Source organism: Loa loa, assembly GCF_000183805.2.
Source record: "Loa loa unplaced genomic scaffold supercont3.116, whole genome shotgun sequence".
NCBI lineage: Eukaryota > Metazoa > Nematoda > Chromadorea > Rhabditida > Onchocercidae > Loa > Loa loa.
The window spans coordinates 49,688-75,266 of NW_018108296.1; the positions used below are offsets into that span (position 1 = coordinate 49,688).

Consider the following 25,579-nt stretch of genomic DNA (forward strand, 5'->3'; position numbering starts at 1 on the left):
AAAATGCACTAAGATATTGACACTACAGCAAATAGTGAAATGTATTGTATTATAAGGTGCATCGCTCTTGTTCATTTAGTATTGATTTATTATATCATCACTGCTCATCACATTCCCACTGCATTTAAAAACAAGACCATTTACATCCGAAACAATTATGATAGTGAGCTGTTCGATGTGACAGCAACACTTCTTTCATACAGACTTGTCTTCTGAACTTCACCCGGATCGAAATCAAGGGTAAACAATAAGTTCTTCCGGTCACGGTACAAATAAACAGGGAGAGTAATGCTGTTTGGAGGACTGGCTTCGCGGAACCATGACAGTGTAACGTTTTCTAAGTCCGTGCTGACCTCGTCGACAATCTCCAGTTTATTTTTTCTCTTACATGCCGCACCCATCAATCGAAGACCTAACAAAACAGAACGACTAGAAATCAAATCTTGAATTCTGTGGAATAAAACTGAAGTTCTGCAATTGAAATGCAGAAAAAAAATGCAGTACCTTTAACTTTAAACGTATCAGGACGGTCATTCATTGTGCCTACTTCAATATGCATACGTAATTCTTCCAAAGACCACTGATTTGCTTGTGCTACTGTCTGTCTCGTAGCGGTAATATATGCTTCTGGAGCAAACAATCCGCCTAACCAAACGCTTTCTTTCTGGAAAAATCAAAGTCTGTAAATCTACATAAAAATCTACATGTTAATATGTTAAAAACAAGCCTTCAGCGAAGCAGATCCAGCTAATCGGATAAGCTGTTGCACTCTTTCAATGAAATCGTGAATCCACGCCATGACAGTGATGACTTTCGGAACAGTGTAGCGCAACCAATCAGCTGGTACGAGACCTTTATTCAATGCTAATGTTAACGCACGAGTATGGTTGCTCTGTTTTCGTTCACCTTTGCAAACTGAATGTACCTGGAAAAAAAAATTTGCTAGTGGCTGTAATCGACCAAAATTTAATTTTCAAAAACTCGCTATGAAAACTCACTTCTTTCAGATCACTTCTTACACTTGCCAACAAGTGAGTGCCATGATTAACTTCCCGCTCAAAGAAGCGAAAGAGCGGGTCTTTGATGTTTTCCACTGAACGCTTTAGTTTGGGAACGTTCTGAAATGATAATAAAGTTGCTAAAAACATTAATCAATGAACAGAAAAAATGATACTTGAAGCCTATAAAATGAATATCAAGCACGACTGAAAACTACCGTCGGAAGCAACTTAAGCCATTGAGAGCTTTGTTCTGCAAGAACAGTCATCCATGGCGGAGACTGGGTTTTCTGATCATTACCAGCGAATGCCAACTCCTCATCGGATACTTTCAGCAGATTGGCAAGCATAGTTTCACCTAAGTATTCATCAAATATATGTCTGTGAATAGCATTTGACAATTGCAACAGATCCACTGTTAATTAAATTAGAAAATGACTCAAACTTCAGTACCTCTTACTGTAAGCAGTACTTTCTCGGCATTATTTGGTAAACCAAGCCAATACGGCAATTGTAAATACTGCATTTTTTCCACCCAGTGAATGAAATGCTCACGCGAATTGCCATCCGGTATGCAAAGATCAGTTCCTTTGCCATCAATATTACAGATAAGAACACGATCAGCATCAAAGGATTTGGCTGTGAAAAGCTTCTCAAGGAAGCAATCAAGCAGCATCTGCAATTATATATTTCACTGAAAAGGAATTATGCAAGGAAAACTAATGTAATGAATGGTATGCAGAAGTCTCTTTAGTAATGAAAACCTAAGTGCTAAATAGAGTAAACCATTTATGACTTTCGACAGTCCAGTGCACCCATAAGAGTGAAAAGCTGATCATTGAAATGATCAAGAATGTGCATATATCAATTCGCATGTATACCATTAACAAGATGAGGGATTCTGCTCCACTACATCCAATCGCAACATCGCAGTATTGGTTAAAAGTAGAAAAACTAAACAGAAAACAGTGAAATAATTAGTTTTAAAACTCGCAAAAATCAATACCTGATCGAATCCGTTATCAATTTTGCCACCATAAATGCACTGTGACAACAAGCATCGAAGTGTATGCCATGGCAATTTCTCCGGTGAAACATTTGCACGTCCCATAGCGACTGCATCAATTGATGCATCTAACGTATCACAAGCCACACGCAAATCAGCATCAGAGAACTCATATGAATTCGCCCATCCAAGTGGAATATAACGCATTCGCTCTTGTACAATCGCATGCAACCAACATATAAGAAAGTATAGCCGTGACCGTTCCACGGGCGGTTTCGTGATTCGCTGGGGTGCAAGTGAGCTCAACGAACGAAGTAAATTCGCCTAAACAACAGTAAGTAACCAAATTTCCACTCCAGCATTCTAAGCAACATAGAAAGAAGATACCATTGAAGAGATGTAATAAAATTTACTTTGAGGCCAGTAGCCGGTTCATATACGACAACGCGTGATGCGCGCAATACCTGTGGCGGTAGTTTAGGGTGAATTTCAGCAGTCAACAGCAAACGGAATTGTGGATGGGGTTTCAAGGAATGTAAACGTTTTTCCAGTTGAGCCAACCACGATGGTGCTAAGTGCACGTTTTTCAACAAAATCCATCTTCCTGACTTGGAGGCCGAATTTAACACCGTATCCGCTTGGGAGAAACCTTCTGCGGAACCTGAAATAATTTCTTGTCACACTTCAAAGCTATCAGCAAAAAAAATTGTTCATATGACAATTTATAAGACATTAACCAATTGCAATTGGAGTAATTTCATGGCCCATTTCGACAGCTAAATCTTCAACTTTACCAGATGCATCGAAACCAGTAGCAGAGGACAATAAAACTGGACGGTTTGCATTAACCTAAAAATTTTTATTTGACTATCAAAATGGTAAATTCTGTAAGCGAAGAATTCGACAATAAGTTGTACATTTGTACTCTCGATTTGCCTCACTGAACTATAAATAATAAGAGAAGACATTCAGATTGGTAATGGATTACTTCGTTTTCAACAATTTCACGCAGGTTCACTACTTTGTCTTCTTGCATGAATTCATCACCGAATACTGCAGCAACAAGACGGCGAGAAGATGCCAAGAGGCGATCTGGTCGAAGGGAATGAATTACGAGCAGTTCATTGATGCAACGTCCAATTTCCGCTATAAACGAATTTCTTTGATTAATAAAATACTTTCAAATCAAATTATGAAATGAGTTATGCGAGAAACCTTAATCTTTTAGATTTCGATAACCACGAGGAGCGAACCAGGCAGAAAATTCGATGGAACAATGTTTCCACATCCTAAACTGTTAAAAGCGAACTTACTCAGTTCATCATCACCGTTCCAAATTACCGGTACATTCAGCTCTGGATTATCGAGTAAGACCCAATTTCCAAAATCTACATTCGAAGTTACTTTCTTAATAACATCGGTAAAAGCAGGTAAACGAGATAACTGGAATAATGAAGCCATTTGTTGCGCATTGAAGCCATGCAGAGACTCAGCACCCTCCGTTTGTTTTTGGCCAGCAAAAATCTCGGAACGTCCAAGCAAATGATCCAACTGGAAGAATGGTAAAGAACTAAAGAACTCCTTTCTTCCTTCTTTCTACTTTCTTACTTACTACATATTCTATTATCTGTTCAATTATTTGTTTCCATCACTCGAAGTTTTTCAGTTGGGAACTAAACAAAAAAAATTTTAAATGATGCATCTTGAAAAGGTACAAGACACAAAAAAATTAATAAGTGAAAATCAGACCTCCAAATGATATGAACGTTCACTAATGTTCCCTTTCAGTACAATACGCATAAGCAACAACGCCAGCAAAACCTTATCTTGGTGTAACATACCCAAAGAAACGCGTCGATAAACCATCTAAATAGAAAATTAAAAACTGATGAGTATAAATTCTTGATGACAAAAGAATTTGTTTGTAACAACCAAAAAAGTCTACTCACCTGGAACAAGTTCGACATTATAATTTTAAGCCGTTGCTCATAATCAGTAACGCATTTAAGTTGCGGTGTAACTAGCACTGCCACAAATATCTCAAGAAGAAAATCTAGTGAATACTGGTAGAGGAAGTGGATTTCGTTAAGCTGTTGAAGCATTAGATATATCAGCGAACATGCCTGCGCCAGACGTGAATAATGCTGAGATACGGCCTCGACCTGAAAGTTACAGTTGAAACCATTTGGGACATGTAGCTGAAAAATTATTGAAACCAATCGAAAATAATGAAGAGAAAAAATCATTTACCTTCATACAGAAATTCACATTTTCCCTAATAATAATACGATCATAGACGAGATCTGTTTCGAAAAATCCTCAACCATGTAATCGTTTCACTTAATTCAAAACGCCTTACCTCGGACATAATTTTATTTGTCTCAGCCGCTTTACGACCAACTTCAGCAGCTTCATTTTTCAATTTTTCAAGAGTAGATATAACGGAATCGTCATCCAGTATTTTACCTTTACTTTCATTAAGCGCAGCCAGCAGTGCCTGCAGATAAACAGATTACCAACTTCTAGAAACAGACCTAGTAACAAACTTATGTGCAAAATTCCATTAAAAGCAAAATGAATCAAAGCAGTACTATAATTTCAACAAACCTTTTCCAGTTGCCTCAGTCGTACAGCAAATTCTCCTTGTAATTTCAATAAATCATTGCGTTTTTCATCCACATCCGGTCGTTCACTTCTTAGCACCTGATTTAAGCACTGCATCTCAAGTGATGCGCGTGTAACTGTGAAATTAACAAATGTCACTCTTGAGCACAGATCCGGTGCAAATTCAACCTTAAATTAAATCAAATGCAAAGCATATAGCATTTCAGTACCAAATTTGCAACCAGACTGTCAAAAAAACAAACCGAAGCATCTCGCGTAATTAGAAATATCTGGAATGATGGAGACAAGTCGATATCTTGATCACCTAGTCTAATCAAAATACGGCCTCCTGTTCTTTTCACTTCACGATTTAAAACTGGATTCAAGATTGGGTCATAACTTTCGACATCTTGGACAAGAAGTGAGTTGCCAAATCGCAATGCTGATTCCAGATTTTTTCTAAAATTACTGAGGTGGCACCAGACCAATTAAACTTGCAATACTGAAATATAGTATTAAGAATCTTCAATTTATAAAACACGATAAAAACATGCTCAATTTTATGAATATGTCATAATCTAATGCATTGGAAAACAATTTTACAAATCAGAAGTATTACATCTTGATTAAATAAGCAGGTCAAATAAAATAACAATTTCGTTAAAATAATTTGTTAGGAAAATGTGATTAAATAGCAGCTGATTAAATATTAATAAATAATGCTGATTAAATAATAGATAATCTTGACTAAATAATAAATAATCTTGATTAAATAACAATTGGTTAAATATATCACTTTCGTTAAAAAATAATTTGTTAAAAACATGTTGCAGAAACAAGACTGTCGCTACTAATTGCTAATTGCAGTTCCAATTTTATCTTCATTGAGTCCTAAGAACTGAAGCGAGGAAAGGAGCATGACGTTTAACTGCATATCTTCTCAAAAGTGACAATTTTCATCAAAAATGACAGGATATAACAGTAATCAACTTTTCAACTTTTCAAACTTCATAGTATGTTAGAGCAACAGTTCACCTGAACGAATCATCCAGAAAGCTTGTTTTTGTGATATTCTTCCCGACAAACTGTTTCATCAAATAATTAATTGCCTGCCCTGATGGGTCAATTATAAGCGGATATCGATTGAATCTGAAAAGTTATCTATGATACACTGCTCACGCTGGGTTGTGGATTATGTGCGATGCACATGTCGGAATAAAACAAAATCTTTACTTCTCGGGTGATTTAGACAAATCTATAGAATAACCTATGAAGCATAATTGCATTCTCAGCACAAAGGTCATCGACCGGCAAGCCATTTTTATTCCATTCGAGACGCTCATCAACTGATGAAAGATATTCCACGCGGGCCAAATCTGAGCGATGTTTTATTTCCGCTTGCTCAACAAAAGTCGTCCAGCGATGGAGGAGAAGATCGCGCAACTGTTGGTCATAATAGCTGAATTATACGATCTAATTTCGAAAATATTTCCAATGGATTTATGGAATAATAGAAAAAATTTTTTTACCCAGAATAAGCTAAAAATGCAGCGCTCAGTAATGCATCACCAATAAGCGAATCCATTTGTTGACTGAAACCATCGCAACTACCATTCCAACGATCTCTTTCGGCACCAAGGTTACCCAAAAGCTGCGTACTACGACCAACCTGATATGTTACATATGAATGCAATTATGAAATTAGAAAAAAATAAGTATAGACAAAAAATAGAAGTCGAAGTTCTAAATTTCCAGAAATAAAGTGGTAACTATGTGAAACAATTTTTATACTGCTTATTATTACTGAAATGAACCAAGTAAATAAGAAACTGCACCCAGCAATTTTCCAACATAAAAAGAACTGTAGGCAAATGGAAAATGGTGAGTTTATACATATCAGTAGTGCATCTACAATATATCAATCAAACCTTCTCCTTGACAGTTGCTAAATCTGCCTTGATTGCTTCGGCCTGACCGATCAGTTGCGCATATTCTTCTTTGTATGCAGCAATACTCTGTTCTAATTTTGCAATTGTTTTCTTTAAATCTTCGCCTTTCGCTGTTTTGACTTTTGCATCTTTTTCCAGGCGTTCTAATTCATTTCTCAATGGCTCTACTTTTCGCAACATATCGGAATATAGAAGCTGTGCCTTCATCCACTTAATCATTGGACCGCAAGCTGATGACGCACGATTTACCTAAATGGGAGGACAAGGGAAATTCTCATTAATTTTAAAAGCATATCAATTCCAGAACATTAATCGTCCATATTATGAAAGCAAAAGTTTGTAAACCTTATCAAAGTCCCAATCAGGATTACGAATATATTTCTCCATCATCTTCAGAGTTTCTGCAGAAATACTATCCGTGTCGAAATTGAGAATTCGTGGCATAAAATCATCCTTCACCATAATACCACGTATAGCTTTCCAGTCCATGCCAACATTCTAATCAAAAAATGAGAGTAAAATGTAAACCACAAAAAAATTACAAGAGAAAACTTTTAAATATGCAAACCTCTCCAAGTAGCAAACATATTGATTCAAGGGCTAAGCGCACAGGTTGCGGCGGTGCAGCCATCGAACGAACTTCGATAAGTTGACCTTTCTTGATGCCTTTCACGGCTTGTTTTGCTTCCTCCACAGCTGGCTCGACCTAACCAAAATAAACAATTCAAAGGGAAATGAAGATTTCAGTACTCCTTAAAACATATTTTAAAACGCTCTGAAAAAAGCTTCGTAAAAATCCCGATATGACTCATTTTAATGCCAGATATTTTCTTACTTGCGCCAGATCTTCTTGTACCTCACTACGTTTTTTTTCGATCTCAACAAGTGACTCAGCAAGCTCTTTTTGCAATTGTTCACTAGCCAACTTCTCCTTCTCTGCACGTTGTTGGTCAGCTAGCATTTCCTGCAAAGACGCTTTTACAAAAAAAAGCAAACTGTATAAACTTATCAGGAAAAAAAATTTTCAGTAATAAATTAAAAAAGGTTTTTTTTTCGGTTGGATTACTTTCAGTTTAGCATTAGCTGCAGCTTTTTTCGTTTCCAGTTCGTTGCTCTTCAGCGTTAATGACTTCTGCAGTTCCAAAACCTGTTCTTCAGTTTCTCTGATCTAAAAATTATCTATGGATTAGATCATTTTCGGAATTAAAACATGAATGACAAAGAAATTTCAGAATTTTAAAAGAAAGAAACCTTGCTTAGACCAATATTTAGATGCAGTTTTTCTTCCTCTAAATCACGCCGCTTCTCATGGAAAACATTGATATAGTGTTTGATGAAATCAAGAAAATGTCTTGGAGTTAATGCCATAACTCTGTGGCCACGTTTTACCTCATTTTCGTTCAACTAGAATATGGATAAAAATTGTCAACATGATGTTAATATTCTAAAACCCTTACCTTAAAACAATGAAGACTGAAGTGCAACATATTTATATTTATCAACGTAAGATGCAAACCTTTCTCACAGAATTATGAACATGAACGAAAGTGTTGATAACAGCGTGACGATACTGTACAGGCGATGGAAGAAGATCGCACACCGCTGGAAGAGTAGGCGGCGCTTGATACTCTGGGCGAGCCATATCAAGCGTATTTGTCAATTCCATACCAACCTATGCTTTTGGATAAAAACTTTGTTGACCAACTCTTGCAAGTAATTGTGTAATTAAATAGTGATGTACTTGAAACAAGTTCGTAAAGTATGGTACTATAGAGTACCTGATAAAGTGCAGAATCTGTCCAATCACCAAACCAATTCAGCACACATCGGTTGAACAAAGCCGGAGAAGTTGAGGACCGTTCTCGAAGTCCTTCACCAGAGGGATTCATCGTAAATACTACATGAAGATTACGCATTACCTGTAACAATTCAAAAACGAACTTATAAAACTCATTAGAACGGCCGCAAAAGTAAACGAAAGAATATGAAGAATATACTTGTGCTGTGAACCATTTGTATAATTCGTCAGGTGAATCAAGCATGAGTCCTTGACGATGAGCATCCTCTTTAATTTGGCTCATAAGTGTCGTATAATCATCACCTTCGAATAAACCTGGTACCTAAAGACTTTTTATAACTAAGTTCAAGTACATAGCTTTAAAAAAAGATAAAATCTTTTGAAGAGATGAAAAGTTTAAAAAAAGATGAAAAAAATAGTTTAAAAGAAAAGATGAATAAACATCCCAACAGTTCGGTCATTATTTAATATAGAAACCCGATAAAATTACTTCGCCATTGGCGAGTAGGGTGTTCAGACGCTCTAGAAAACCGGTATCAAGCATATTTGATTCATCCATAATGAAGCACACTTTCTCATTGCGACAACCGGTGCGACGTAATACCGTCCGTATATCCTCATCAAAATCGGCAGCTGTATACTTTGAATGAACTTTCAACTGAAAAAAATCAATTACGAGTTAAAAAAACCATGTAATTTCATATCTAGCGAATGATTTTACTACCCTAACCACTTACTCCAATGAAGGTATTATTCATGCATCCATGAACCAAGATTGGAATTAACGGATTATTATGATGCCTTCATAAAATTAAAAATGATTAAATAACCTGAAAGACGGATAACCCATTAATCCACGCTACGAATCTCGACAATGTTGTCTTGCCTGAACCGGAAGAGCCAATCAACAGAAGATGCCCTTGTGGTTGTCGATAAATACGATCAATACGTAGTACGTGGTCAAGCATTTGATCAAATAGCACCAACTGAACATCAAGCTCTTCTTCATAAAAACTTTTCAAACGTGCCGAAACATATTCTTTCAGTTGTTCTTTCGACACTGGTAAATAATGTTTCGTTAACCTGGAATAGCAGCCACAAAATATAGTGAAAGAATTATGCTATGACACACTTTGCAAGAAACAAAAATTTTTCCTATTTCACTGTTTCAGGATTAAACTAAGAGGCTTACCAACATGAATAAAGCATAGGTCTTTCCAAAGCCTGCTTCAGGTCACAAGAAGCACCAAAATACTTTTCAGCAGTGGTATCAAGTAGGTGATCAGTCCACTCACGCTCACTGTCACGGACAAGTCGATCTTGGAAAAGACGTAATGCTTCATGTGCCCACAATCTGACAAGCGCCTCCGGACTAACGCTATCAAGTGGGGTGATAGCTTCACTGATAGCCCGTACCCATCGTGTTAATTCTCGAGGAGAGTATATATAGTGAGGTTGTTCGTCTTGTGTGAAATGTTCCTTAAAGAGATTGAAAAATTCAAATCATACAATAATTTATTCATGATGAGATAAAAAATGCTTTATAAAGTATTGAATTTCTCAAATCCAACCCAATGCTCTAAGTAAACTATAAGAGAAATGATAAGCTTACCTGCGATTGTAAGTAAAAATCAACCATTGCATTTGTCAGTGGATCTGCAAAGCTACGCACCGGAGGAGCCATGCGCAACATTGCCCGATTGAAAGCTCCATAAATTTGTAGAAGTGATGTCTGCCCGGGATAATCGACGTACACCACGGGAACATGACGCAAAAAACGCAACGAGAGTGGATGTCGTCCAGGATCGGTAGGCGGATTGCAAGCACCGACAAATTGGATGCGTTCCAAAGACACCCATGTTTGGTCGGATGCACGGTAGAAGCCATTCTAAACATTTGCGGTTGCCTACTTCTATCAATTCACTTTCTTCATTAATATGCTTCTAATTAAATACATTTACCATTTCGACGAGTTGGCGCAAGAAAGAGATAACACGTTGTGTGCCATATTTGTCAGGTGACGGTAGATTAATCTCATCGCAGAATATGACCAACCATCTCGAAATTTGTACTGGCGAGAGAACGACACCGTTCGGTGTGCGGCGATATTCGCAGTAATGATCAAATGTGCGCATCAATAACTCAGGAACGGTGGATGAAGAGAAGTTAACGCTTACAACATCCATATCCTGAAAGAAACGAATGAGTCTCAGATAAATTTATGCTTCCTAATACCATTCATTTTAAAGCTTAAATTTAGCTTTTCTGACCTAATACTCAGAACAGTTTCAATTTATTCACAAATGCCGCACTTGTTTTCGATATTTGTAAGGACCCCCAAAACACTCGATAATTAAAGACGACTCGACTCACTAATGATGTAACTAAATCCAAACTGAATGATAATTAATGATATACCTGCAACGAACGAAGAGCGGAAAGAAGAGTCATTGTTTTTCCAGAACCTGGTGGACCACAAAGTACCAATGGTTTATGCTCCGAAAGCCAGGTATTCAGAAGCATTTCATGCCGCACAGTATCCACTGTGGGTATAACCAAATCAGCAGCGGCAACACGATGTGTTTCCACTTCCATTTGCGGCACTTTAGAAAGCCACTGCACCCATTCACCGGACAGTGCTGCTTCATAGTCAATAATTGGTAACTAGAAGGAAAAAATACTAAAAATATATGTAATGACAAAACATTTTGATCTACTGTCATTGAGGATAATGACAGTAGATCTACTGAACTCTCTCTCGCACTATATACATATGTATAAAGTTTTCTGCTTTGTATTCAGGGCAAACAGAATTAAAGAAAGACTTAAAAATCAAAATCACCGCAGTATTTGGTGGCAACGGAAGGGTAGATGACTGACGCATAAAATCACTTAGCTGTTGACGAGACTTCCATTTACTGTCACCACTGAATGCCCAAACAATGTTCACAAGCATAGCACGTGATATGTAAGCTTCAATTTGATCATCCTGAAACCATCCCTCTTGATTCCCAAATAGATTATCTAAATTTATAAATTTGTAATGATTACTTTTCCAGAATCCTGAAACAGATTCAAGTCAGCAAAAATTTTGACTTGAAACGACTCCAAATCAAAAAATTAAATTGAAAAAGTAATCAAATATTGCCGGCATAGGAAAATCAGGATGAGCGTTGTCGTAGTTGATAAGCTGTCGAACAGTATAATTCATCATCGAAAAGAATGAAGATATCATTCTTTGCTGCGTTGGTACCATGATGTGATCAAGTTCTGTTAGCGCATACTTCAGAGTTAATGGAACAAGCGCGTCGGCACTCATATGTTGTGCTAAATACTGCGCACACTTTCTTTGCAAGTTTATTACGCGTTCAGCTTCCGGTGTTATTGCGTTTTCTTCTGATCCAACATTCAAAGACAATAGATCAACCTTCAATTTCACTTGGATAAAAAAAATCTCAGCCAATTTCATTCACAAAGTTCTTCTACATCAAACATTTACAGAACTTCTACGTTTTTGAACAATAATCAAGAGCAATCAATAGAAAACATTGGTTGACATTTAAGCGCTTCGATAAGCGATGTTAAAATCTCGAAGGAACTGACCGATTGTTCAATATCAAGACGAACATTTCTCAAACGTTTCAAGAAATTATCGAACAACATTTCACACGTAATCATTTCTTTGCTAAACCAAACCATACCACAGCGAGATACTGTTGCCAGCGTCGCATACTTTAGGTCCGCAACTTCAAAGATAATACGGACCTTAAGTTCACAATATAACTCACAATTTAGTTATATTCTATGTGATACTTTGTTGTAATAACAGCATGAAAACAGCTACGAATCTTTGATATGCAAGATTAATAATTTGTGATGAAGATCAAAAAATTGCAAAGTAAGATAACGATAGCGATTATTGAAAACTGACATTCGATGGTATTGCAAGACGTTCACCATTCGGTAGTGTAAGCAATTTGTTATCATCAAGTACAGAATTCAAATTTTCAACCCACTCAGGATCAACATCACCATCGAATATTATCCACTGCCGTTTTGACGTTTCACCCCGCACGTTATCAATAATTCTACGAATAATATGCGTAAAAAGACCATCAGTCCATTCACGTGTATTCGGATCAAGAACACCGTATAAAGCATCTTTGCTCATTGCCTTCAATTTTAATTAACAACATATATTTGATGTGAGTAACGAATTTTAGTTATACTGAAAATACAATCGGGAAATGGAACTATAAATCTGAATGTGATTAATAAACGAAGAGAGAATCAGATCTTATGTCAAACCTTGGCATCAATAACATATGCAACACCTTCCACCCCTTCAAGACGTTCCAGTGCTTTCAACAATACCCTCCATGCGGTTGTTTTACCACTACCACTGGCACCGACAAGCATCAAACCGTGATTTAAATTAGTAATCTGATATAGTTGCAATACTTTTTCTAGCCAAGCCGAACCGTGCTCATCAGGATTTGATGATTGGCAAAGAAGCAATTGATCGCATACTTTCGCGATTTCACTTCGGAGTCTGCAAAATATTTCTTAATATTAACGGAAACTAAGAAAATAAACCATTTGAACATCTGAAGAATTTTTTACTTATCCATCCGACTTGGTTTGTATTGTATCGAAGGGAAAACGTCAGAAAGTAGTGAGAAGAGCAGAGCTATATCTTCTGATACGAGCTTCGGTACCAGCGTTTCGCATACAGATTGTATCAGAATTTGTTGTTCGGATATTTCACTTGAAATATCACTTTCGCTAATCTAAAATATAGAATTGTAAGTTTACCAAATAACATTTTTTGTTTACTACAATAAACACTCTACTAATTCCAAGAAAAAAAACACCTACATCACTGCGACTTTCAATCATACGTTGGATTTCATCTCGCTTAATGTTGCCAGCACTCACAAGCACATATTTCAAAGCCCGAAGACCGAAATCATAATGACACTGATCTGATAACTGTTCTTTGCATAATCTAAGAAAGTACTGATATATTAATTTGTTTTTTTTTCAAGACTATCTATTTGTATACATTAATTTGTTTTTTTTAATATTAATTTATACATTAATTTGTTTTTTCTTTCGAGACTATCTATTTCTTACGATCATGTTAACTCACAGAATAACCTGAATATCTGAACTACAAAATAATTCCGATATTTACATGAAGAGAGGTACAATTTTTTTTGCAAGCTTTTCGGCCGTCCTGAAACCTTGTGAGAAAAGCATCACTTGCGCAATAAGTTGTCGATCTGGCTGTGTCATGGCCAGTGAACGGAAAAGCTGCAAAAACATAGATGTAAGACATTAAAGATAACATTTTCTGAAATAGAAAATTGAGCAATTTGATGAGAGCTATGATTATCAATCTAATAATAATAGATACAATTAGAGCACGCCATTTGTTGCAGTACACAATTAGACAACCCGGTACTACCATAAATGCCAAATAACGATCAGGCATTTTCAAAACAAATATTAAAATTCAATATGTCATACCATGTTAAAAATAGAATCAAAAGACAACCTGTTTCAAGTTATCTGGTAGATTAGAACGACCTGAATAACCTGGATTCATGGTAATAAATATTGCCATATCTGAATTTACCGATAATGTTTTCCCAACCAGGTCAACCTAAATAACACTGATTGAATTTTTGCACGAAACAAATGTATATTCAACAAATTACCTGCATTTGTCCACCAGCCCGAACAGCTTCCTGAATAGTTTGGATCTGCTGACTAACAGCTGATAGCATACGCTCTTCAAGACGATTAAATTCATCGAAACAACCCCATGCACCCACTTGACATAAACCTACTAAAATTCGTCCCATTGCCTAAAAGATAAATGCATGTTAATGTTTCTAATCGGAGCAAAATTAAAATAAAGTTACAGTTACTTGAGGAGTTTTTTTTTTGATAAAGCAATTGGAACCTTCATTAAATCGAAAAATTAAATGAACCTGAAAATCGAATGTTTCATCGCAGTTGAATACGAGCACAAAACGACCGATTTTGTGACCCAGTGCTTTAACGCTCTCAGTTTTACCAGTACCAGCAGGTCCGAATGGACTACCACCTAATCTGTAAATTTAGCACTACAGAAACATAGAATACGCAATGCAAATTAGGGATATACAGCTTCTGAAGTTTTATAAAACAAGCCACAAAATTGCAAACATTATGATGTTTAATATTTATATTTCATATTTTATATTTTACAAATATTAACTTGTTTTTGTAAATGAACCGGAAACATCAGCTCAAAAAAATTTTTCTGTCTGCAACATAACAGTTCAATTAAGAGACCTTGAATTTAAAGCCTGAGTCATTGTCAAGTAGCAACGATCTGTTAAAGGAGTCTGAACAAGCTTTTCTTGCAGGCCTAAATATTCAAAACCATATGGAAAATAAGCATTGGCCATTTTCATGACACAACACAAATGAGGGTCCATTTTCCGTGGATCAAAATAGAAGCGCATACATCTGGACCAGTAGAAATTTGTGACAGAAATAACTTTGTTCTGAATTAAACACCGACAAATATCTCTTTTGTGCACAAATTCAGTTATCTGAAAGAAATTAATTTAGAAAATAACAATTCTGACAAAAAGTGAAATTGAAATCAACCAAAATAACACCGTCAATAATTTAAATAATAAAATGTATTACCAATGCTTCAATTTTCTTTCGTCGAATAGCAGGTTGCTCACTCAGTACACTATCTGCCAGTAGTGACAATGCCCTGTCCACAGCACCTTCTACAGCTTCAACAGTTTTTCCTTCAGCAAAATGTTTTTCAATGTTGGAACACCACCAAATATTTGCTGTTAGTTCAATTATTTGTGCCTGAAAAACGCATAAATTTAAAAATGAATTTAACATTGCAAAAAGTCATATTCCGAAACCATCTGAACTCGAAATATATACAGTGATGTCAAAATATATAAAACGATATAACGATATTAACCGGAAACCGATCAAGCCAAGCCATGTACTCTTGTGATTCAGTTGAATACATATCAAATTTCGAAAATATAGACAGTGATTGATTCAACAGATGCGCCAGTGTATTCCGCATTTCGCATTCAACCATACGCAACCAGTCGTTGATACGGGGATTCTCCTAATTGAAAAAAATTGTAGCTCTTCAATGAAAAATAAGGTGTAAGAAGACTGGAGGAGGGGACATGATTTCAGAGCCTTATAATTGTAAAATCAATTCCACAAGTACATACTTTTACACTGACGGGTTTCATCAATCGTACTCTTTCTCCTTCCCGACTGCTTATAGCCGTTATAAGAGTATTATCCTCCTCCACATCGATTGCTGAGATACCAGCAAACATTTTCTTTAAATGCTTTTGTACACGTGTAATATCTTTGCTGCAAGAGAATTTGGTAAATTCGGATATACATTCCGCAGTATTTTAATATTAATCATGAAACTTCCAAACAATAAGAATGGTTTGCTGTAAAATGTGGTTTAAAAATGATTTGCTTTAAAATATGGTTTATGAACAATTAGCAAACTGCAATACTGTCAGACAAGTCATTTATGACGACGTATCTCTAGAGATGATAATGCTAAAAAACGGTTTGAAAAGTCGCATATTCAAAGACACACATACCTATTACCCATAATTTCAAGTAGATCTTCATCACCAACAAAATAAAATCGAGGAAACGAGTTCCGTTCACGCTCCAAATATTCACCCAAAGCCTTCTGAATCTTTCCAAGCATATCAGCTAAACGTTCCAAAAGGCGCTGCGCTCCTTGCGTATTCACTATGTCCAAGATTCGGGATGTCGATGTCACCTTTTTCATCAACGCCAAAAATTCAGTCGAAATGCTGGAAAAAAAAAGTGCAACGTAAACGTAAAGCACTACAATGAAATGAACATATCATAACCCAAATGAACTAATTATTACCTTGAAAACCTATTTGATTCCACAGGTAAAAGGGTATTAATATCAGCTGATACCGAAAATAATCCATCCAAGTACACCCATCGACGCTGAACATCAATCCAGACATCGAATAGTGCACTTATTTTATTCAGCTTCTCTTCCCATGCCAATGCGTCCTACAGAAAAGTAAGGTACTGAACTTAATTTCTAGTATGAAAAGTGAATGAACTACATATTCCTCAGCAACATATGCATCCAACACATACAACCAGCCTTTGTATTACATACCTTTTAATACTATTATGCTGATTAAAATTTGGAAGAAACTAACTTCCTCGAATTGTTTATAATAAGGTGATAGTTTCATAGCTGTAAGGGAATTCATGTGATCCTTCAATTTACTGAACAAATCGTCCCAACCGCGAATAAGTTTCGTTTTGTTTTGGTAATTCACAAGGTCAACTTCAAACGACTGCCAGTACTCACGCACCTGAAGTCATACTACGTGACAGTGCCAGAAAAGAGGTCAACAATATATTAAAAGAAAGATAAGAACTAAGACAAAACCAATGAAAAAAGTACCTGCTTCAAGAACTCTTCCAATGCGAGTTCGCCTTGAGCTACTAGTAATACTTGCCTAATAGCCGATTCATAGCGAAGCAGATCAGCATCCCATACTTGTCCTAATGTTAACTCTGATAAATTCCAAGAAACACGAAGTTCTTTCATCAACTGCTTCCAGTGGCGCTCTTTCAGTGCATCGGATTTCAGTTCAACAACAATCATATTCATCTGTAAATATGAAAAGTTCGCATTAGAAATTTGATAATTTCACATCATGTAAACGTGACAAACTTTCGACCTTGGAATAATTATGAAGCATTCGCTTAGCATATTCATAAGAATCGTAAGAACGATATTTCGCCGGTAACTGCTTCAGCTGAGCAAGAAGTTCGTCCAAACTTTGACGCAATTTGCGTGGTTGCACCGATAACCATGTTTTCTCTTTTAGTTCATCAACGGCATCGTACATGGGCATCAACGACTGCCACACACCTACAAAATTAAATTATGACCAGCAACTTGAGCGCTGAGAAATTATTTAAAAAAATGTAAAATTATTAAAAATGTTAATTGGTCAAATAATATGCCAGCAGGAATGAAATTACATTAACCTTTTAGATCTGACAGTTCTTCTACAGCGATATCTAATTTTGCAGCGTGACTAGCAGTGAAAACTGGTTCAACCATTTCTAGTGCTCCCTTTGCTTTTACCATATTCGCTCGATCTTCTTTCACTTTACTTAATTTCGCCTCAAAAGTTGCCAGTGCAACCAAAGCTTCATTGGGTCTCTGTGCCCCCTACAAGAAACATCGCAATTTAATTTTGTTTATAGCTCTTATTATAGATTTATGAGAGAAATTTGCAACAAACCTGAACTGGTTTACATTTGTCCCAGTCCGCAAGGACATCCTGTGTTCGTTTTTCAACCAATTCATCTTCCTCTTTGATTTTGTTTTGGAGGTTAGCAACCTAAAATTATTTCAGTTGCTAATTACTAACTAAAAATAATCAATCCAATAAAATCAAGCCCATACACTTCGTATCCCAAGATATTCGATTTCGTTAAAGTTGATACATATAAATGATTGGTGAAAAAAAATGATAATATTAACCAGATACATTACTTGAAAACTATTATTCTGACAACAGTCAATTCCAAACACTTATTTTCCCGTTTTTCTCCAAGTACGAAGAAAGTTCATACTGCAGCTTTAAAACTCTAGGGCTGCAAGCGACTATGCGAATTTGCTGAAGCAAGCATTCACACGATCATGCTTTGAAATTACAACAGGAAATAACAGCACAACACTTTAAAATACATCAGTCATTTGATGAGATGAATTCACATGAATGAAAATGAAAATAAAACGCAAAACAAATACGTATGCGAACACAGAACATACCACTGTGCCGCAGCTCGGATTATTTAACTGCATCAACAAATTTTTGTAGATTTTTGAGAAAGACTATCTAGAAAACACGCAAAGAATTCAAACATAATCAACTACGACCCAGAAGAAAATCAGTGAGAAAAAAAGTGGTAATCAACTAGTAAATAAAACTGTTCTCTTACTACCACAGAGAGAACTGCAACATCACATGAATAACAAGTTCCATAAATCAGCAAAATGAAACTCAGCAAGGAACTTGCTTAGGCATAACAAAATTACATACTTGTGCTTGAATAGCAGAATCCTTTCGTTCCAAAATGTCACTCAAAGCCGACCACTCACCATCAACATTTTCCGAATACAACCATGAATTTGGAAACTGGTAGCGTTGCTGAGTGAGCAGACGCTGTGCAGCTCGAAATTGTTCAACCTTAAAAATCTTGGAAAATTCAAACAATCCGCTAAGAGTACAAATCTCAAGCAACCGTGTTTGGAAAAGAAAAATAAAAAATAAACAAGAAAAAAAACCAGGAAATCAGGTTTTCAAGATAAACACGAAAAACTAACTTTATCTTGACAAATTTTTGTCTTTTTTTTCAACTGCTGAACGTATGTTATAAGCTGGATAGCGTCCGTTGTTGTACCACTATCGACACTTTGCTCTTCAAGCTCATTACGCCATTTTGATATATCAGAGAAGAATGCTTGCATTTCCTGACCTACATATTTGTATCGATAATGCGGTGAAAACAATCAAAGTCGTGTCCAAAACCTTATTTATGATGTAATCCAACATACCAACAGAAGAACCGAATTTCTGCAGAATTTCACGGTGCCAGTAATCGTATTTGAGAGAGACCTTCGACTGGACTTTAGTATAATCAATAACCACTGGAAAAATCTCTTTCCTCGTTTCCTGGGTGTCAAATGTTGCCCTTGACTTTCGAATTTCGATCAATGTTTTCATCCATTTTGATACGTCACTTCCAAGTCTTTCATATAAAACATCTGGTTGCAAATCCCAAAGGGCCTAAAAACAGTGCATGAATAAATAGCATAACAGTACGTCACTGAAAAATTCGTTTTAAAAAAAGAATTTCTATATCACTGCGTACCTGATATCGTAGCCATTCACCAACATAATCGGTCACTTCTTTCATAACTTTTTCAACTGCATCATAAGCTTGTTCAATAATTTTTTGGCCTTGTGGAAGATGCGCTAACACATCACGATAGGTAGCTTCCGCGCTATCCTTTGTGAGAGTTAACTAAAACATTTCCAAAAAAATTTCAGCAAATTCTGCTCTAATTTCAGTCTCACTTTCTTAAATATAATTTTGTCATGTTTGGAAATCTAACGCTTGCTATCAGTTTAATTCAGAGAGATTAAAAACAAAGTAAGGACACATAGTTTCTACCTGGAATCGTGTGCTGGAAATACGTGGCTGGTTTGTGATTACAGACTGCCACACAAACAGTTGGTCCAGTAAGTGAGCTCGAGCTTGTTCAATGCTTGGACTGACATACATCACTTGTGATGTAACCCGCATTTCCAAAACGATTGGAAGAAGGACGGGTAAAGTACCTTTTTCATCGCTTTCATCTTCGAATTCATCATTCGTAAGTACAACAGTCCAAAGGTGAATTGCTTCTTCAACGCGAGATGCCAATATTTGAGCGATCTGAACATAGATATTGTATCGCAAAGAGAAATGCAACATTTAGAACTTCAAAACCTTTAAATTTTTTTGATAAATAAAACGCAACCTAATCATAATTACGAGACACATACCTTTGCATCAATCGAGTTAACCCAGTGGTGCAAATTAGAAAAATTGCCTAGAGATAGCTGGTCAACTGCTTTTTGTATTGAGTCAAGCAAAGTACCAATTGTTACTGATGTGTAATGACATGTATCGAGAGCGGCAAGGTCGACCTAAAATTCTGATAGTAAGTCTCATGCAAAGCAAATCTGATAAAATCTTATGGTAGTACAAAATTTCACAAGAGAGCAATTGATACCTCAATCCTATCGAGAAGCATATCCAATTCTTCCACTTTTTCCTGGAAATTGTTGATTGAAGATGAAAGCTTGACAACGTAAGGGTCCATTTTGTACGACTCCCACGTAAGTGAATTACCCTGAAAATAATTTGCCAGTAAATTTTCGCAAAAATTCATAATAGTAACACCGACTTCATCCTTCTTCCCTGAGTAAGCAAGAGAGTAATTACTACAAAATAACGCAAAATATACTAACCTCAGCTAGCTGTCCTTGTATATCTTTCTTATAAGCTACGATCAACATGTTCACTCCAGGCTTATTTGCTATTCGTTCATTTATTGAGTCGTAAGTGCGAATAGATTCCAGTAATGAAATTGCAAATGGATATAAAAGATTCGCCTGATGGGCTGTATTAACGATCTTCAATGGGATTCGAAAACCCATATGTTTCATATTCCGAACCTAAATTAAAAAATATACATAGAGCAATATTTCTTTTTGTTTATGGTAGAATCATTTCCTTATGTCACCAGTATCGTCAATCAAGCATATCTTTCCTTTCATAGTACTCACTTTCCAAAGATTTTCCAAAGATTCCAAAATCTTTCCAAAGATCCAAAGTTCCAAGGAATAAAGTTACCTCTTTGAACAAAGTAACGACATCACTCGAAAAATTCACTTTCAAATTCAATGCAATTTTCCCATCTTTTTGACGTTTTTCAATTATGAAAATTCGTCCAGTCAAAGAAATATTTTTAGCCTGTACACGTGCAACCCAATCATCGAAAATATGCTGTGTGTTTAGCTTTTGTCGGAAATTATCGCCTTCCAACTTTAGCTGTCGACCTAAAACAGCATAAGATCCTTATGAAGATAATGTTAAAATAATGGGGAAAAAAAAAACACAAGAGAGTTGAAAAATGACGAACCCTCGACATGATTTTCCCATCCTCGGCCTAAAACATCTTCGATGCGTTTCATGTACTGCGTCAATTTACTATCGATCTGACGAATCCAAAGGATCGATGCAGCAACAGGTGGTATATCAATGGCTCGCAATATTCTTGCATTATCTGCCTCACTAAAGTTTTTAAATCTGGTCTGAAAATACCATCATTAGTAAGTCAAATAGATACCTTGCACAGATACCTTTATCATCTTATCATCTGAGAATTGAGAAGACATACTACCTGTAATTTATCTATATCTTCTTTTACTCTCTGTATCAGTTGTGTCTGATACTCTCGTATTGCACCACGAATATGTGGTCGAACAAAAAGAGCATTGAAACGTTGGAAGATCATAAACATTTCATCAGCATTTCTAGCACCACCCAACTGATCCCGTAATTTTGCAGTGATCTGAGTCTCTACACGATCAATCTGCTCTTCATATCTGCAAAAATGGAAAAAATAAAAATGTATTCACATATCTAGACTATTAGATGTATCGGAACCTACTCTTTTTTCCCTCTTTTATTTCCTTTATTTCGTTTGCACGGGAAATTAAGCTAACCAACATGAATACATCATGAAGTATACCAACCTACGTATAGCAGCTTCCCATGCGATAGTACCATCATTGCTCACATCTAAACAATCAACCTCCTTAACATTTTCATATGCTGTATTCACTTGTTCGATAGCGCTTAACTCTGGAGCATTTAAGGTTGATGTTTTTCCAACATCTGAATCAGGTTGCTTGTCTCCTTTCTGTCCTACTGGCCTCAACACCCGTGATATAACTGTACGCAACTGCTCATGCTGTCTAAAATACTAGTATTAATATTCATTTTTTACGCTGTGTAGTCGGTCATGAAAATTTATTCACTACCCTAAGAATTTATCTATAAATGATCAATATGTGAAAACACGTCATTCCCAAAGTTTTTCAATATGACAAAAAATAAATAAATTATTAACAAGAAAGTCATTATAACGACTAAGCCAAAAGCTAACCGACGAAATTGCCGCATTTGGTCAAGACGGCTTTCTAATTTTTTGTGCTGGGGACTGAGTCTCCATGTTAACTTGAGCTGTTCATCACGCTTTTTCTTTGACAGATCACGCATCAAGGTTGCTAGTTTATCATATTCATCATTCCATGTAGAAAAAACAGCGAAACATTGAGCCATTAAACTATCAAAATCTACCAGAGGAATATTCATCAATCGTCTAGTACCAAGCGCCTGAAATTTTAATGGATCCAACTGAGTTTAATGATATAGAGTAAGAAGGGAAAGGAATGTAGATACGTACTTCTATTTTTCTAGTATCAAATCTTGAGTTTGGTGCGCAATAAATGATAGTAACCTTTAACATTTGGGTAGAAACATCCTTTGAAATGGCCTCCACAAAGCGTAGCGCTCGAGCAATCGGATATTTTGTATTACGTAATTTTCTCATATGAGTAAATATATTCGCCAAAGCATTTTTAATGCTATCCATATCTGTTGCGGCCATCAATTCATTCAAAGGCAAATCCTTCATCAGCACATTGTAATCGTTCACCATTGCTAACGTCTGCTTAAGGCCTGCATTGAAGTCAAAAATAATTCCCTTTTGTGTATAAAAATAATTTACCGGACAATTATATATAATAAACTCATTGTTGTCATCAATAATGGGACATATTTCCAACATGCATAACAACCTGTATCGGCATCAAATGATACTGTTGCATGAAATCGCTTGCCGCATTTCAAAGCTTCTAACGTCAAAGTTACTTCGTCTGATTCTCTCTTCTGCGCAATTTTTTGCAGAGCTCTTTCCAAATTCAGCCAAAATGTCATTTCTTGCAGTGAAGTTCCTGAACCCGCATCGCGATCGAGCTTTGTCACCTTAACACCAAAAATAAAAGATTAAATGAGAATACTCTAAAGAAGTGCGTAAAATTTAGCACCAAATCTGTGCAAAAAAAAAAAACAACTGCCTTCTGAATTTCTTTAACCCATCGGTTAACGCCTTTCTGTAGAGCATTCAAGAACACTGAACTTTCGACCAGTTTGCCTAGATCGGTTACTCGAGCTTTATGTCCTTTTTCAGCAGCTTGCTGAATAGTATTTTGAATCACTGGGTGGATAGTCAAATTAATTTCTGGTATGTCTATATTTTGCTGCATGTGGAGTAGTGCCACTTCCACCTGAAAACAATGCACCCGAAGTAGACTATTATCCTGCTTCTTCGAAAATATATTGAAAACAAAATTTTTGGGAAATATACCTCACTCAGATGTTTTTCAACCGACAACGCAAGCTTGTCACCATCTCGTTCACCTCGTCCATAATCAACTAAAGACTTGAAAAGTGGTGTTCCAATGCGTCCGAAAATCGATAGAAGTACATCATAGGAATTACCTTCTGGTATTCTGCAGTATTTCATGAATTCATAGGTACAAAATAAATGGAGTAGTTGTAAAAAATGTCTCGAAAGTTTTCACGCAGAACACTAGAAAACGGTAACCTGACTAACCTTACAACATATAGTTGATCTTCAACTGGTTTGTCAGCTTCAACACATGTGCCATTTTTTAGCAGCAATAATGATGTTGTTCGTTCGGTACGTTTAGCCGTTTCATTGGAAATACGAAATACTGAAGTAACATCCTCAACAGCATCATCTGGATTTGTATCTAAATCGAAACTCACATAAACCAGAATATAATATATTATATTACATGCGTTAATCAAACAACAGAAATCTGAGCTTTTAAAACTTCGTGGGAAAAGATGTATTACTTCATTTTTACTTAAAAAAGATAGATCATTTCATAATAACATGAAGTCAAGATTTCTGCATAATGAAAACTTTTTTCTGACCATTCATTTCGAAAAGTTCTCCACAAACCTCTCGTAATGATCCGGTCGACAACCAACATCGGTACCTGTGGATCACCAATGAACTTTTGCAGGCATTCCGCATTTCCACTCTGTGAAAAAGCTTCTTCTAATGTCGTAGCCCCTGCACCAATGAATTCATGCTTTACATAATCCAACAGAGTAGGAATATCAACCAACGCTACCTAAAATGGAATTTTAGTGGTTAAAACCTATAGGAATTTTAATCGTTAAAACATATAGAAGAGTAGTTGAAGTAATTCACTTCGTTCCCTCAATATGCCCACTCAATCATCTCCTTTATTGTATTATGCTTATAAGACTCTTATCCTTTTCACTTTTCGTTTCTTTAGTGAAATATCCGTTATTCGAAAGGAATCCCTAAAAGCAATTCCTATTTTTGACCACTTTTGTGCATTCTTTTTTCTTTTAGTTTCAAATTCGTTCGCGTATTTTTTTCCCGTGATTCGCTTGTGCTTTATGAGTGCTTGGTTGCATATTTCAGCATGCGACAAGATCAAACTACTTTCCGGGAATAAAAGTAAAAAATGCTCGCTAAGAATAAAAGTCCTTCAAAGAAATATTTTTTACACGGCATGCTTTTGCATTTCAGTAACTATAATTCATTGGGGTTCCATAATCTTAATTACCATTAGCTTACTACTGGTCATTCGTCCACATCTCTTGCTGGTTTTAGCAGTTCAATCCGTCCAAACGAAGGCATCTCTGGATATCTTTTATATTTTGGTTCATACAAAAAAGTGATTTTATAGCAGGCATATAATACGCATCAAAAACTAACTACCGAAGCTCCAAAAGTGAAAAAGACACAAGGTAAGTTAGCAGATTATGTGATAAGTGAAGGAACGTGGATAACGTCTAGTGCATGAATAATTCATGAAAAAATATGAACGAACTTCGCCGGCAGCGGGTGTTGTGGTTGCAACTGTTGACTTATCACTTTCGGAATCCGTCATTCGGCTAAACCATTCCTTAAAATGTACAATTTCAAGTTTCAATTTCTTGTCATTATGAGGTAATAATTCGTTTAGTATATGAAGTCGAGCACAAACAACACACCCCTCTTTGAGTAATTCCGCACCGGAAAGTAATCGTTCAAATAGTTAATGGTCTGAAGCTAGCGTTCCGCAAGAATTTCCCTTTCGTCGCTTCCCTTTAGATCACTATGACAGCCTAATGATAACAGAAACACTTCTTGCTATTCTTCTTGTATAGTATAAAATCCAAAAAAAAAACATGAGAATATGGATTCCTTAATCATAAACTAACAATTAGTCATCTCAGTCCATCCGCAACCAGATGGTTTACTGTGCAGTCTGTTTTTATAAAAGCTAAATCAAAATATAGTTTTCGGAGACTTTATGGGATTCCTCCAATCTAATCCGCTAGGATTTCGATGAATAGTCGGTATAAGGGCAGCTGACAAAATGGCACCATCATTACTACCATCAGCGCACCT

At 36.2% G+C, this 25,579-nt stretch overlaps 1 protein-coding gene across 1 annotated transcript; it reads right to left on the reverse strand.

Annotated features, from left to right (window-relative positions):
- Positions 1 to 59: 59 nt before the first annotated feature.
- On the reverse strand, positions 60 to 25,097 carry LOAG_01146 (dynein heavy chain protein 1). The gene is made up of 76 exons (XM_020445658.1): positions 25,017 to 25,097; positions 24,110 to 24,284; positions 23,735 to 23,894; positions 23,486 to 23,630; positions 23,196 to 23,405; positions 22,917 to 23,103; positions 22,577 to 22,797; positions 22,223 to 22,452; positions 21,810 to 22,031; positions 21,455 to 21,659; positions 21,194 to 21,365; positions 20,905 to 21,110; positions 20,520 to 20,726; positions 20,282 to 20,401; positions 20,052 to 20,195; positions 19,678 to 19,941; positions 19,375 to 19,527; positions 19,058 to 19,289; positions 18,827 to 18,978; positions 18,543 to 18,689; positions 17,739 to 17,837; positions 17,479 to 17,665; positions 17,166 to 17,359; positions 16,886 to 17,095; positions 16,635 to 16,793; positions 16,325 to 16,479; positions 16,023 to 16,244; positions 15,630 to 15,777; positions 15,362 to 15,517; positions 15,064 to 15,240; positions 14,701 to 14,963; positions 14,355 to 14,475; positions 14,079 to 14,228; positions 13,916 to 14,023; positions 13,553 to 13,671; positions 13,234 to 13,363; positions 12,979 to 13,145; positions 12,664 to 12,907; positions 12,287 to 12,529; positions 11,959 to 12,120; positions 11,504 to 11,782; positions 11,198 to 11,344; positions 10,774 to 11,019; positions 10,317 to 10,544; positions 9,968 to 10,243; positions 9,548 to 9,834; positions 9,186 to 9,438; positions 8,846 to 9,013; positions 8,555 to 8,677; positions 8,336 to 8,476; positions 8,074 to 8,229; positions 7,809 to 7,961; positions 7,624 to 7,725; positions 7,393 to 7,521; positions 7,126 to 7,263; positions 6,903 to 7,055; positions 6,537 to 6,806; positions 6,138 to 6,277; positions 5,876 to 6,067; positions 5,644 to 5,757; positions 4,872 to 5,067; positions 4,612 to 4,797; positions 4,364 to 4,501; positions 3,954 to 4,166; positions 3,754 to 3,870; positions 3,318 to 3,555; positions 2,993 to 3,150; positions 2,742 to 2,853; positions 2,418 to 2,665; positions 2,005 to 2,328; positions 1,452 to 1,674; positions 1,217 to 1,356; positions 999 to 1,118; positions 728 to 925; positions 505 to 664; positions 60 to 412 (listed from the first exon to the last, which is right to left on the reverse strand). The coding sequence occupies exons 1-76, from the start codon at positions 25,074 to 25,076 to the stop codon at positions 156 to 158; spliced, it is 13,749 nt and encodes a 4,582-aa protein (XP_020303905.1). The 5' UTR covers positions 25,077 to 25,097; the 3' UTR covers positions 60 to 155.
- Between the last annotated feature and the right edge of the window lie 482 nt (positions 25,098 to 25,579).

What these genes read in the sequence shown, in the direction of transcription:
- LOAG_01146 (XM_020445658.1), bottom strand. Translation starts at nt 25,076, where the DNA reads ATGACGGATTCCGAAAGTGATAAGTCAACAGTTGCAACCACAACACCC. An exon ending in ATCATTTGATGCCGATACAG is followed by an intron (nt 22,798 to 22,916) that starts GTTGTTATGCAT and finishes ACTTCAATGCAG; the next exon opens with GCCTTAAGCAGACGTTAGCA. An exon ending in TAATGTCGAACTTGTTCCAG is followed by an intron (nt 3,871 to 3,953) that starts GTGAGTAGACTT and finishes TTTTCTATTTAG; the next exon opens with ATGGTTTATCGACGCGTTTC.